The sequence below is a fragment of the Lactuca virosa genome, chromosome 1 (genome assembly GCF_052849685.1).
Source record: "Lactuca virosa cultivar CGN04683 chromosome 1, Lactuca_virosa_CGN04683_v6, whole genome shotgun sequence".
In the NCBI taxonomy this organism is placed as follows: domain Eukaryota; kingdom Viridiplantae; phylum Streptophyta; class Magnoliopsida; order Asterales; family Asteraceae; genus Lactuca; species Lactuca virosa.
The window spans coordinates 75,252,691-75,266,516 of NC_136426.1; the positions used below are offsets into that span (position 1 = coordinate 75,252,691).

The following is a 13,826-nucleotide window of genomic DNA, read 5'->3' on the forward strand; positions in this document are numbered from 1 at the left end:
TGGATATGTTTTGGATAGGGTTCTGCTATTCAGAAATAGACAAGCTATTTCAACTTTTAACTTATTAGATAAGTCACAACTAGCCGTCTATATTGAGTGTTTAAGATTTGAGTTGAGCTAAGTCTTCTTCTGTTGAAATAGCTTGTCTATTTCTGAATAGCAGAACCCTATCCAAAACATATCCATATATTCATATAAACATATCAAACCCAGACAATCAATCCATCGTCAATCCATTCCGACGCATCATTCAGGTACAATTCTATCCTAATCATATTAATTCCGCTATGTATTTCAATTTGGTATCAGAGCTAAGTAACGTTCTTATTATTCTTATTATCAGTTTGCATATTCAATCTATCGTTAATAAGAATATATGCATATGCAGCATCATAAACATGATAAGCATCATAAACATGATAAGCATCATAAACATGATAAACATCATAAACATGATAAACATCATAAACATGATAATGAATAACCATTGTTTTTAAATATTCATATTTAAAAAAGTTATCAACAATTAAAATATTTATCGAAAGAAGATTTAATACTATAAGTATGTCTCAAGAAATAGAAAACTCACCAATAGTTATTAATAACGAAGAAAATGAATCTGGATACACTTTTGATGCTCTAATTAATAAAAATAACATCAATAAAGACGCTATAAGAAAATCAAATTTCACACTATCCGAAAGACACAATTTTAGATATAACACATTTAAAAATTTCTTTTCTAGAAAAAATATTATATATTATGGAAAAATTATAGGAGAACAAGCAATACCTATAGAATTAACTCAAGGAAATATTACTATACCCATAATAAATAAACAACAAATTAGAAATAGATTATCTCATATTAAAGAAACGGACAGAATAAAAATTGCTTATATTCATATATCAACTATTCAAATAATCTTAAAAAGTACTGTAAGTAATTTAAATACACCAATAGAATTAGAAATCAGAGATGATCGTATAATTAATAACCAAGAAAGTATTATTGCAAAAGGAGAAGGTAATTTAATTGAAGGAAAAATAAAATTTGATATTAATATTCAATTAGGATTAAGTCTTAAAGATAAAAATCTAAGTAATAGTATTACTATACGATATAAATTATTAAGACAAAATTTTATGATAAAAGGTAATCATCCATTTACTATTACATATCAAATAAATTATGCATTAACAAATTCTCATCATAGTATTACATTTAAAACAGAAGATAGAACTTATATAGATAAATTATTTACCCCTTTATTATCCCTTGAATCACCAAATATGACTAATAATAGAATATTCAATGAAACTAATTTTCAACCAATAATAACTACTCCGTTAATAAAAAGAAGTCCAATTATAGAACCTCCATTTTCAACTATAATAGGTAGATCTTCTATTTCAGAATGTCAGCCTTCAACATCTAATGAAAATAACGATGAAAAGTTAGAAGATATTAAAGAAATGATTAGATCATTAAGTTTAAGAATATGACAGAATCATCTAGTAATTCTCTAAAATATTTTAAAACACTTGAAGGATCATATCAAAACACAAAACCATGTATACCAGATAAAGAAATGATTATAGAAATACCACAAAATTTACCACAAGGAACAATATATAACATCGGTCTTAATCCTGAAGAAGATAAATCAGTAGGAGAAAAATTAAACATAATTAATCAAAAATTAAATAATATTATAGAAGTAGAAAGTTTAATTGTATTAAAACAAATCCCTGAATTATTACAGAATTTAACTCAACAGAAAAATTTACTTGAAAAATATTTAAAAATAATAAAAACAATTAATGAAAAACCACTTACCATTAAACGACCTTTCACATGGTAAAATAAAAATGAATAATAAAACCCAAATATACTATAATTACAATAATAAATAAAAAAAAATTATGGAGTTATAAAAACAAAAATCATACTAGTAAAAATTGGAAAATTAAAAATAAAAAATACTAACAATCCAATTATTTTTCTTTCAATGAGTTCAAAAGTACAAATTAATTCTTCAAAAGATAACATGCTTTGGACTAATATATTAAAAAACCATTGGAAAATAAATTATAATATCTCGAATACCATTCAACATTTAGAAAATGCTTTATCATATGAAAAAAATTATTTATTAAAATTACAATCAGTAAATGAAGAATATAATAATCAATTAAAAAAGATATCTAGATTACAAGAAGGAATTAAGAAATACAAAAAATCACAAAACCGTAATTTAAAAACAATACGCAATGTTTCAACCACTCTAACAATCACAACTTGTTAATATGAAAACTTTGCAAGAAACACAGATATAGAAGATTCAGATATAAATTCAGATATAGATATTTATGCATATACAACTGATTCTAATTAAGATGCAGGTACATAATCCTATGAGAAAAGTATTATTGGGACTAGATAACGAGGGAAACCTCATATCTGACCCATCAAAAGTATACAGTGATATGAAAGTATCACCAAAAGCATACATTGGTATGAAAATACCATCTGAAGTAAACAATGATAAAGTATACAGTGATATGAAAATATCACCAAAAGCATACAGTGATATGAATATATCACCAAAAGCATACATTGATATGAAAATTTTCATATCAAACAATTTTCAGCAATTATTCAGGTACCCAAGAGACGCAAACATTCAGTCCACAAATACATTGAAATGGAAGCAATCATGAAGCAAATCAAACACCAGTTCAAACAGAAAGAAGATCAAGAAGCATCATTAGTCAGACAACTCGAAGCAGTCAGACGAGAAAAAGAACAACTTCGACAAACAATACAAATTCTATCATCTCAATCAGTACCTAAAGAAGAAGCAGCTAGCAGTTCAACAACGAAGCAACCAAAAGAAGACATTCAAGAAATTTCATCCGATGATAGTCAGCCACAAACAATGCTCAAGTCAGAAAAACAACCTATAATACAAAATCCAGAAGAATATCCACCACTTCAAGCAGATCAAAATATAAAGAAATGGTACGTGATTTTCAACGGAGAAAACAAAGGAGTATATGACAATTGGGGAATTGCCAGTTCATATATTCTTGGAAGAAATATTATTCACAAAAGTTACAAAACAAAAAATGAAGCAGAAGCCGCATACAACGAAGCATACAAAGCAGTAATAAAAGATAACGTAGAATGTTCAAAAACAGTTCTCCTAACACCACAAAAATCTATGACCAGCTTCACACCACAAAAACCTGTATCCATCCCAAGATCCCTTAACCAATTAAATGCAAAAATTGCCCTTGAATCCATTCTATCAACCAAAGAAAAAGAAGCCATGAAAAAACCATCTGCCAAAAAATTTGCCGAATTATGGGACAGCCTAATCTCATACACCGAAGTCCATTCTCTGATGGGCTTTTACCCAGTAGCCAGACGACCAGGTCCTAAAGCAGTTTTTTTAGCCGACTTATCAGATCCTATGACTTTATGGGATTATTTTATTCATGGGTTCATCGACACCATCTATCTAGAAGGCACCAATCTACACTGCATCAGCGAATTCCCTTCTGCTGTGCAAACTATCATCAGAAATTATAAAATACGCTTTGCAAAACAAGAAAGAGGATTATTCATCAAAATGCATTCTAGCTACCCAATTTTTGATGAAGAATCTCAACTAATTGTCCCAAGTATTACTTTTGCAAACATGGGAATAAGCAACGGCTCAAAACCAACAAAAGATGATCTACCCCATGAATCCCCAACACAAGAACATCTAATCTTTGCACTTGCCGGTGTTTATTTAGCATCATCACGCATTGGCAACGGTAAAGATCAAAGGTCAAGAATCAGAGTAAATTATGCTAGTAAAACTTTCATTATCTACTCTTTAACAGACAATGAAATCACTCCGGAAGCAATGAAAGCAATTGAAACATTCGAACAACCTTTCGAAAAATTTTCTCATCAACTGGCTGAATTACCCGATGATATCAAGAAACAACTTTGCAAACATATTATGCATGCTCCAAGACACAATTGCAGTCACTGTTCAGAAAACACAGAAGAAACACCATTCATGGAAGATTAACGCCAGCCATGACACAAGCAAACATTATTCAAAAACATGTCTTTTCGGAGGCGGGAGGAATGACGTAAGCAATGACATAAGAAGCCATTATTAAAGAAGACATTATTGAAAACACGTGTCCTTTCAATATGGAAGGGATTGTTATTAAATTAAAGTGTCGGTAGGATAATTATTATATGTCTATTGTATTATTGTGATGTAACATAAAGTGTGTAAGTCCCTCAATAGTCTAGGGGGCTATAATGTAAATAGGTTTGTCATATTGCAATCAAACGATTGCAACTCAATTATTGTACTCGGCTCCTTTGAGCCTATAAATAGGGCCTTTGCCCATATGGAATAAAGAAGCTAAGTTTGAGTGTTTAAGATTTGAGTTGAGCTCAGAGCAAATTGAAATACATAGCGGAATTAATATGATTAGGATAGAATTGTACCTGAATGATGCGTCGGAATGGATTGACGATGGATTGATTGTCTGGGTTTGATATGTTTATATGAATATATGGATATGTTTGGATAGGGTTCTGCTATTCAGAAATAGACGAGCTATTTCAACAGAAGAAGACTGAGCTCAACTCAAATCTTAAACACTCAAACTTAGCTTGCTTCTTTCATATGGGCAAATGCCCTATTTATAGGCTCAAAGGAACCGAGTACAATAATAGAACTGAAATCGTTTGATTGCAATATGACAAACATATTTACAATATAGCCCCCTAGACTATTGAGGGACTAACACTTTATGTTACATCACAATAATACAATAGACATACAATAATTATAAAAGACAAAACCTAAATAATTACAACTCCTTTCTATATTGAAAGGCCACATGTCTTCAATAATGTGTCTAATGGCTTCTTATGTCATTGCTTACGTCATTCCTCCCGCCTCCGAAAAGACATGTTTTTTTGAATAATGTTTGCTTGTGTCATGGCTGACGTTAATCTTTCATGAATGGTGCCTCTTTCATAATCGAGTAGGAATGTTTTTAACTGTTTCTCTATGATGGCTTCCATTCTCTTGTCAATGTGTCTGCTATATGATTGTTGGCGCTTTTGATATACTTGAGATATGGATGAAATTGATGTAATTGTAATTGCCACCGGATCAATCGTCCTCTACAGTAATCTTCTTGTAACTTATACCGCCAAAAGCCAAGTAGATACTTGGAATCTGTGCGTAATTCGAATCTGGTTTGAAGTAGCTCGACTTTCCATTTTTTCAATGTTCTGAGACATGCTAGTGTTTCTCGTTCATGTGTGCTGTAATTTTGCTCCGTTTGGGAAAATGTTCCCGATATATACTTGCATAGTTTTTGCTCGTATTTATCTGTTTTTAATACTTCAGATGATACATCTGTATCAATGTATGCTTTTGGTGATATTTTCATATCACTGTATGCTTTTGGTGATATTTTCATATCATTGTATACTTTATCATTGTTTACTTCAGATGGTATTTTCATACCAGTGTGTGCTTTATCATTGTATACTTTTGATGAGTTAGATATGAGGTTTCCCTCACTATCTAATCCCAATAATACTTTTCCTCGTATAATTGCTTTTAGGCATCCTGCCCAAGTGTCTTGTGATGCATATGTTTCTACGATTAAGAAATCATCTATTTTTGCATTATATAGAGTAGGGAGAACTTGAATGTTTTGTTTTATATTTTGTACTAAAATAGTATCTGTATTGGTCCAAGACCAAGGTATTTTTTCTGATATTTTCTTTTGTAAAACTTTTCTTTCTTTTGCTAAATTTTTTAAAAATCCTTGTTCTGCAATATAATTTAAACAACCAAGAAATCGTTGTATTTGTTTTCTATTTTCAAGTTTATTAGGAAACATATTTAATTTTTCTCGTATATTGTCTGTTAACGATAATTGACCATTTTCTCCAATTTTTAAACCGAGATATTCAACTGTAGTTTGAAAAAATTTTGATTTCTTTTTTGATAAAACTAAACCCTTCTCTTTAATTCTTTGTAAAACCTTGATGACTGCATCAATGTGTGTTTGTTCGTTTCCTTTTGTAAAAACAATTATATCATCAATATATGCAAGACAAATATGATCTAAACCATTTAAGGTTTCATCCATGAATCGCTGATATATTGATGGTGCCTGTTTTAAACCGAATGGAAGAACATTCCATTCATAATGCTTCTGAGGAGGACATGAAAAAACGGTTAGTGGTTTCGTATTTTCATGTAAGCGTAATTGCCAATATCCGGATTTTGCATCAAATGTACTAAAATGTGTATTTCCTTTTATTTTTTCTAAAATATATTCTTTTCGTGGTAATTTATATGAGTCTCCTATAGTGGCATCATTCATTTTTTTATAATTGATTACCATTCTTCGTTTGCCTCGTTTTATTTCATTATTATTTTCTACATAAAATGCAGGTGCTGAATGAGGACTTTTGCTAGGTCGAATGATTCCTTTTTCTAATAGTTCAATGCATTCCTGTTTGAATTCAGAAACATCTTTTATGCTGTATGGAATTTTATTTGGAACATTAACTTCAACATTAGGGTTTTTTAATAATATTATTATTTCTTGATTATTTTTATTTTTTAAATGATCTAGCGGGTTTTCGCTACATACTTCTTCGAGTTGTTTTTCAGCAATTTCTTTAGCAAATGTTAGTAATATGCGTAATTGAAAGCCAACCTCTTGTTTGATTATTTTAATAAGATCATAATGTTTGATAATTGCAGTTTTTATAATACCTTTTGTTGGATGATTGAGACTTATATCGTCATTTGTTTGTATAAATGGTTGATATAATTTAAGGAAATTATTTCCTATAACTAAATCTATTCCTGAATCATGTTGATATATAGTTGGAGTTTTAAATGGTGTTTTTTCAATTACTATATCTATATCTCTTCCTACGAACCAAATTTTGTGAATTGATTTATCAGCAATTGTGATCTTTAATGGTTTTTCTAATTTTTCCCAATTTTTTAATATCTTTTTTCTTCCAAAACATAAAGTAGCTCTTGTATCTATATATGAAACTAATTCTTTATCTTGTATTTTGGTTGTAATAAAGGTACTGTTTGGGTTAATATTTGTTTTTCTTTTACTCATTTTAGGATTAGTTTATAAATTTCTTTTAATTGATGTTTTTTCTTGTAAAGCTTTTATATTAACAAGTTGTGTTTGTTAGAGTGGTTGAAACATTGCGTATTGTTTTTAGATTTCGATTTTGTGATTTTTTGTTTTTATAACTCCATAATTTTTTATTTATCATTGTAATTATAGTATATTTGGGTTTTATTATTCATTTTTATTTTACCATGTGAAAGGTCGTTTAATGGTAAGTGGTTTTTCTTTAAGTAGTGGTTTTTCATTGAGTGGTTCTTCTTTAATTGTTTTTATTATTTTTAATATTTTTCAAGTAGATTTTTCTGTTGAGTTAAATTCTGTAATAATTCAGGGATTTGTTTTAATACAATTAAACTTTCTATTTCTATAATATTGTTTAATTTTTGACTTATTATATTTAGTTTTTCTCCTACTGATTTATCTTCTTCAGGATTAAGACCGATGTTATATATTGTTCCTTGTGGTAAATTTTGTGGTATTTCTATAATCATTTCTTTATCTGGTATACATGGTTTTGTATTTTGATATGATCCTTCAAGTGTTTTAAAATATTTTAGGGAATTACTAGATGATTCTGTCATATTCTTAAACTTAATGATCTAATCATTTTTTTAATATCTTCTAGCTTTTCATCGTTATTTTCATTAGATGTTGAAGGCTGACATTCTGAAATAGAAGATCTACCTATTATAGTTGAAAATGGAGGTTCTATAATTGGACTTCTTTTTATTAACGGAGTAGTTATTATTGGTTGAAAATTAGTTTCATTGAATATTCTATTATTAGTCATATTTGGTGATTCAAGGGATAATAAAGGGGTAAATAATTTATCTATATAAATTCTATCTTCTGTTTTAAATGTAATACTATGATGAGAATTTGTTAATGCATAATTTATTTGATATGTAATAGTAAATGGATGATTACCTTTTATCATAAAATTTTGTCTTAATAATTTATATCGTACAGTAATACTATTACTTAAATTTTTATCTTTAAGACTTAATCCTAACTGAATATTAATATCAAATTTTATTTTTCCTTCAATTAAATTACCTTCTCCTTTTGCAATAATACTTTCTTGGTTATTAATTATACGATCATCTCTGATTTCTAATTCTATTGGTGTATTTAAATTACTTACAGTACTTTTTAAGATTATTTGAATAGTTGATATATGAATATAGGCAATTTTTATTCTATCTGTTTCTTTAATATGAGATAATCTATTTCTAATTTGTTGTTTATTTATTATGGGTATAGTAATATTTCCTTGAGTTAATTCTATAGGTATTGCTTGTTCTCCTATAATTTTTCCATAATATATAATATTTTTTCTAGAAAAGAAATTTTTAAATGTGTTATATCTAAAATTGTGTCTTTCGGATAGTGTGAAATTTGATTTTCTTATAGCGTCTTTATTGATGTTATTTTTATTAATTAAAGCATCAAAAGTGTATCCAGATTCATTTTCTTCGTTATTAATAACTATTGGTGAGTTTTCTATTTCTTGAGACATACTTATAGTATTAAATCTTCTTTCGATAAATATTTTAATTGTTGATAACTTTTTTAAATATGAATATTTAAAAACAATGGTTATTCATTATCATGTTTATGATGCTTATCATGTTTATGATGCTTATCATGTTTATGATGCTGCATATGCATATATTCTTATTAACGATAGATTGAATATGCAAACTGATAATAAGAATAATAAGAACGTTACTTAGCTCTGATACCAAATTGAAATACATAGCGGAATTAATATGATTAGGATAGAATTGTACCTGAATGATGCGTCGGAATGGATTGACGATGGATTGATTGTCTGGGTTTGATATGTTTATATGAATATATGGATATGTTTTGGATAGGGTTCTGCTATTCAGAAATAGACAAGCTATTTCAACAAAAGAAGACTGAGCTCAACTCAAATCTTAAACACTCAAACTTAGCTTCTTTATTTCATATGGGCAAATGCCCTATTTATAGGCTCAAAGGAGCCGAGTACAATAATAGAACTGCAATCGTTTGATTGCAATATGACAAACATATTTACAATATAGCCCCCTAGACTATTGAGGGACTAACACTTTATGTTACATCACAATAATACAATAGACATACAATAACTATAAAGACAAAACCTAAATAATTACAACTCCTTTCTATATTGAAAGGCCACATGTCTTCAATAATGTGTCTAATGGCTTCTTATGTCATTGCTTACGTTAAAGGGGTATGTTTAAAAATTTTCGTTAATTTAGACGGCTAGTTGTGACTTATCTAATAAGTTAAAAGTTGATTACTTAGGGCAATTTTTATTCTAAATTCGCTTTTGCATTTGTTTTTAAAAATAGAATACATATATGATATATGTATAAATATCGTTGTTTTTAAATGTCCAACCGGTTCCGTTGAACCAGTTTTTTTGCCAAACTGGCCGGTTGCAACTAATAGCTAACAAACGATTTTTTTAGATAAAAAAGTGGAAACAAGAACGGTTCCAACTTCAATCGATCAAACTGACCGTTGCGGTTTGGTTTTCATAACCATACTTTTATTTGCTTAGTTGAACATTGGTTAGAGAACCACCTGAATTTTTATTCTAGACTCGCCACTACCGACCAACTTTTCTTTTTAAATTGGTTTTTGCCGTAATAAATTTGAAGCAGTGAGTGAGCTGTGAGGAAGCAGCCGACCATTTTATGCCAAGCCCAAAACATTTCAGCCCATAATAAAACTGAAGTAGCGGGCAGTGAGTTATGGATCTTTTTTACACCAATTTAATTCGTTTTATTTAAATCATTCGAAGTTTATAGAACTCAAAGACATATTATATTAGGATATACTATTATTTTTGAATTATAATTTTTCTTTCGAACTTAAACAAACCATGTAAAGCCCATAAGTGTTAACTAAGATGAATGATCCAAACATTTGGAAGCTAATCATCTATAATTTACAAAGACCCATGACAGACTCAATTAATATTTAATACTAGATGAATGTCACTCACGTCATTGGCAAGGGTTTGAATGGTAAGGGATAGTTTGGTCCAAAACTGTTAAAATCAATTTTTTTAAGTATAAAAACAGTATGCAGGGGCAGTTTGGTTTAAAACTGTTAAAATCAATTTTTTTAACTATAAAAACAGTATGCAGGGGCAAATTTGTTCCAAAACTGTTAAAATCAATTTTTTTTAAATATAAAAACAATATGTAGGGGCAGTTCCGTCCAAAACTGTTAAAATCAATTTTTTTTAACTATAAAAACAATATGCAGGGACAGTTGGGTCCAAAACTGTTACAATCAAAATTTTTAAGTATAAAAATAGTATGTAGGAACAGTTTGATCCAAAACTGATAAAATAAAAAAATTAAAATATAAAAAACAATATGCAAGTGCAATTTAGTCCAAAACAATTAAAAACAACTTTTTTTTAACTATAAAAGCAGTATGCAAGGGGCCAAGGGCAGATTGTTCCAAAACTGTTTATATATATATATATATATATATATATATATATATATATATATATATATATATATATATATATATGTAAGGCCAGTTTGGTCCAAAACTGTTAAAATTGATTTTTTTTAACTATAAAAACAATAAAACGATATAACCAAAGCATTTTTTTCTTCATCCAAAACAGTACAATATATAACCGGACTTCGCCCCGGGTCAGTTTTTTTTTTCATAAAAAAAGAAAAAAAAACGTTTTAACAAACAAATTAACACATTTAGAATCTCGTTTAAGCTTTATTAAATCATAAAGGAATGATAGCAAAACTTACACAAAAATAGGCCAAAGTTGGTAGAGCAAAGATGATAGAACCGAAGGGAAGCTTGCGGTGACAGAGAAAGGACCGTCTCTAGGATACTGCAACAGTAAGCTTAGACTTGGGAAAGATCTCAAGCCAAAAATCATGGATTATTATATAAGACTGCAACAATCGAACATCCAACAATCATGTTGAACATCCAAAACTATAATGGATTATTATATAAGACTGCAACAATCGAACATCCAACAATCATGTTGAACATCCAAAACTATAATCTAAACATAATATCAATCGACAAGATTTTGATCATAAATTTACCTATCAAAATTCAAAAAAACTTTCCTAGAAATTGATATCAAAGTTTAAATTTGTAAGGTCAATCAGAAATTAACACGTAGGTTACTTAAGAAAGCTAAGGTATGTGGATTCAATCTATCATCAGTTCTTAATTTCAACAAAAGCTCATTGTCGTCATTTTTCACATGAGTTCCATTTTTACCCCAATAAAGTGTCAACCCAAATCTTCTAGAAGCATTTTTAGCTATAGAATATTGAATAATATGTCATCCATCTGCACTACTTTTCGTCCCAGTTTGTATCAATTCCTCCCCATTTTCACCATCTGAAAGAACAATGTCAAAAAGGGCAAGGGCAAAAATGTCATTTTAGTAAAAAAAAAGTTAAGGATAGTAGTACCTTTGACTTGAAAATATTCTATTTTATTAGTATTGATTGCAAGAGACCAACATGTTGACTCTTTAGTATCGATTGTAACTTGTGTAAGTTTTTCATCTATTATTGAATCATCACTTTCTACATTTAATCTTGGAATATGTGATTTACTCCATCCATTTACCGAATTACCATCAGTCCAATAACTATATGAAGCAGTGAAAGTGACAACATTGATAACTTTTTCTCTTCCACATTCAAACCCTTCACCAATATCTTCAATCTCTTTTGTTAACTTTCCAGGGGTAGTAGAAGACACAGAAATATAAGAACTCGGTTCTTTGTTTGCTGATGTGTCCACAACATAAACAACCTGAAAAATAGAAGTATCCATTTTTCACTATGAGTGATTAAATGTGTGACTTATAATCTTTAACTTATAAGTAAACTGCAAAAAAATGTTTGAAATGTTCGTCTGATTAGGTCTAAAAAAGAATCTTTTCTTATTTTGGTATTTTATTCTTAATACTAAATGAAGCATGCAAGTCATAATTAGAATATATATATATATATATATATATATATATATATATATATATATATATATATATATATATATATATCGTTTACCTTCAGAAAACAGGGGATGGAATCAGATATCAAACACCTTTGATGAATCTGGCAGACAATAAGTTTGTTCCACTTTCTCGGCATCACAACTCTGGGTAGAAAACCTGACAATGAGAAGATTATTTTTGTTAAATCTATGACAAACATTTAATTCCATGATGGAATGAACCCTCCTAAGAGAATGAAAATTAGGAAAGTAGTAAAACAAACAACTTTTTGATTGCAATGGAATGGACCATTCTATTTGTTCGTTGGTTCAGTCATACTTTGAAGTTGTTAATGAGATTAGACTTACAGGTTGTGCAGAGCTGGAAAACATGCTTCCATACGTATCAGTTCAACCACTAATCTCCTTTCATGCCGGACAACCAACAATATTATCAAAGTCAAGTAATATTTAATTATATAGTACTATTTGCTATGTCTTAAAAAGTAGTATAATAAAAAAGGATATGTTGTAAAATTATAAAAGATATGGATATTCGGTAAGCTGCAATATGAACATTTATTTGAAACACGAAATTTGAGAGGTGAAATAAAGAGTTTAAATTGCATAAACATTAATATTTACTATATGAGCCAAACATTTTATCAATGATATCCATGTAGGGTCTTAATGTGATCATGTCTTAACATTTTCTTCAATGTTTCTTGAGCAACCTAATACAGTATTCTGAAAAAAAAAATAGTTAAAAAAAACAAATGAGAGGAAAAATATTGTGACAAAAACCCTAACACCTATGAAAATATGAGCACATAAACATTTGTTATTTTCTATTACATTTTTGGTATAACTTTCATTTACCAAAAGGAATAGGGTTAATTGTATATTTGTTTGTTAAATGGCTATATGATAAATCCTTTGTTGAAGACTCACTCATATTGTATATTAAATCATCCACCAAGCTCAGATAATGTATTTTTTAATGTTATCAATGATGAAATATGTAATTGATACTAAAAGAAACTGTAACATCCGGATTCTTAGGTATGTCATTTTAAGTATTTATTTTTGAGGATCATTGACCTACTCGACGAGTTGGCGCTATAACTCGCCGAGTAGAGTCGGGATGGCCACGTGGGTTTAATGATCTACTCAACGAGTCCGGATGTAGACTCGCCGAGTAGACGCTGTGAGTTGAAACCCTAAATCCCCGGGTTTGGGGCCTATATAAGGATAAGTGTAGCCTCATTTGCGGCTCTCCATCTGTCTCCTTTCACTAAGAGAAACCCTAATCGCCCCCTTGAGCTATAGAGAGAGTTTTGAGCCATTGTTTGAGATCTTGGTGCATTTTGGTAGAGAGAAAGAGGATTCCCAAGCAAGGATTGTGAAGAGGTTGCTAAATCTGCTGCATAGTCATCCAGGAGCTTCTATTCAAGGTATAAAGTTCGTACCTTTCTCTCTTGTATGGATAGTGTTGGATTAATGTCTAAATCCATAACTATAATTGGTAAGACTTGACCCGACCCGGCATGGTCCATTTGGGTTGCATGGCATCATGCATTTGGATA

The 13,826-nt window shown here is 29.4% G+C and overlaps 1 protein-coding gene across 1 annotated transcript; it reads right to left on the reverse strand.

The window, feature by feature from the left end:
* Window positions 1-11,575: 11,575 nt before the first annotated feature.
* Window positions 11,576-12,078, reverse strand: LOC145115222 (uncharacterized). Its single transcript, XM_079051469.1, has 2 exons — window positions 11,709-12,078; window positions 11,576-11,634 (listed from the first exon to the last, which is right to left on the reverse strand). The coding sequence occupies exons 1-2, from the start codon at window positions 12,076-12,078 to the stop codon at window positions 11,576-11,578; spliced, it is 429 nt and encodes a 142-aa protein (XP_078907595.1).
* Window positions 12,079-13,826: the final 1,748 nt, after the last annotated feature.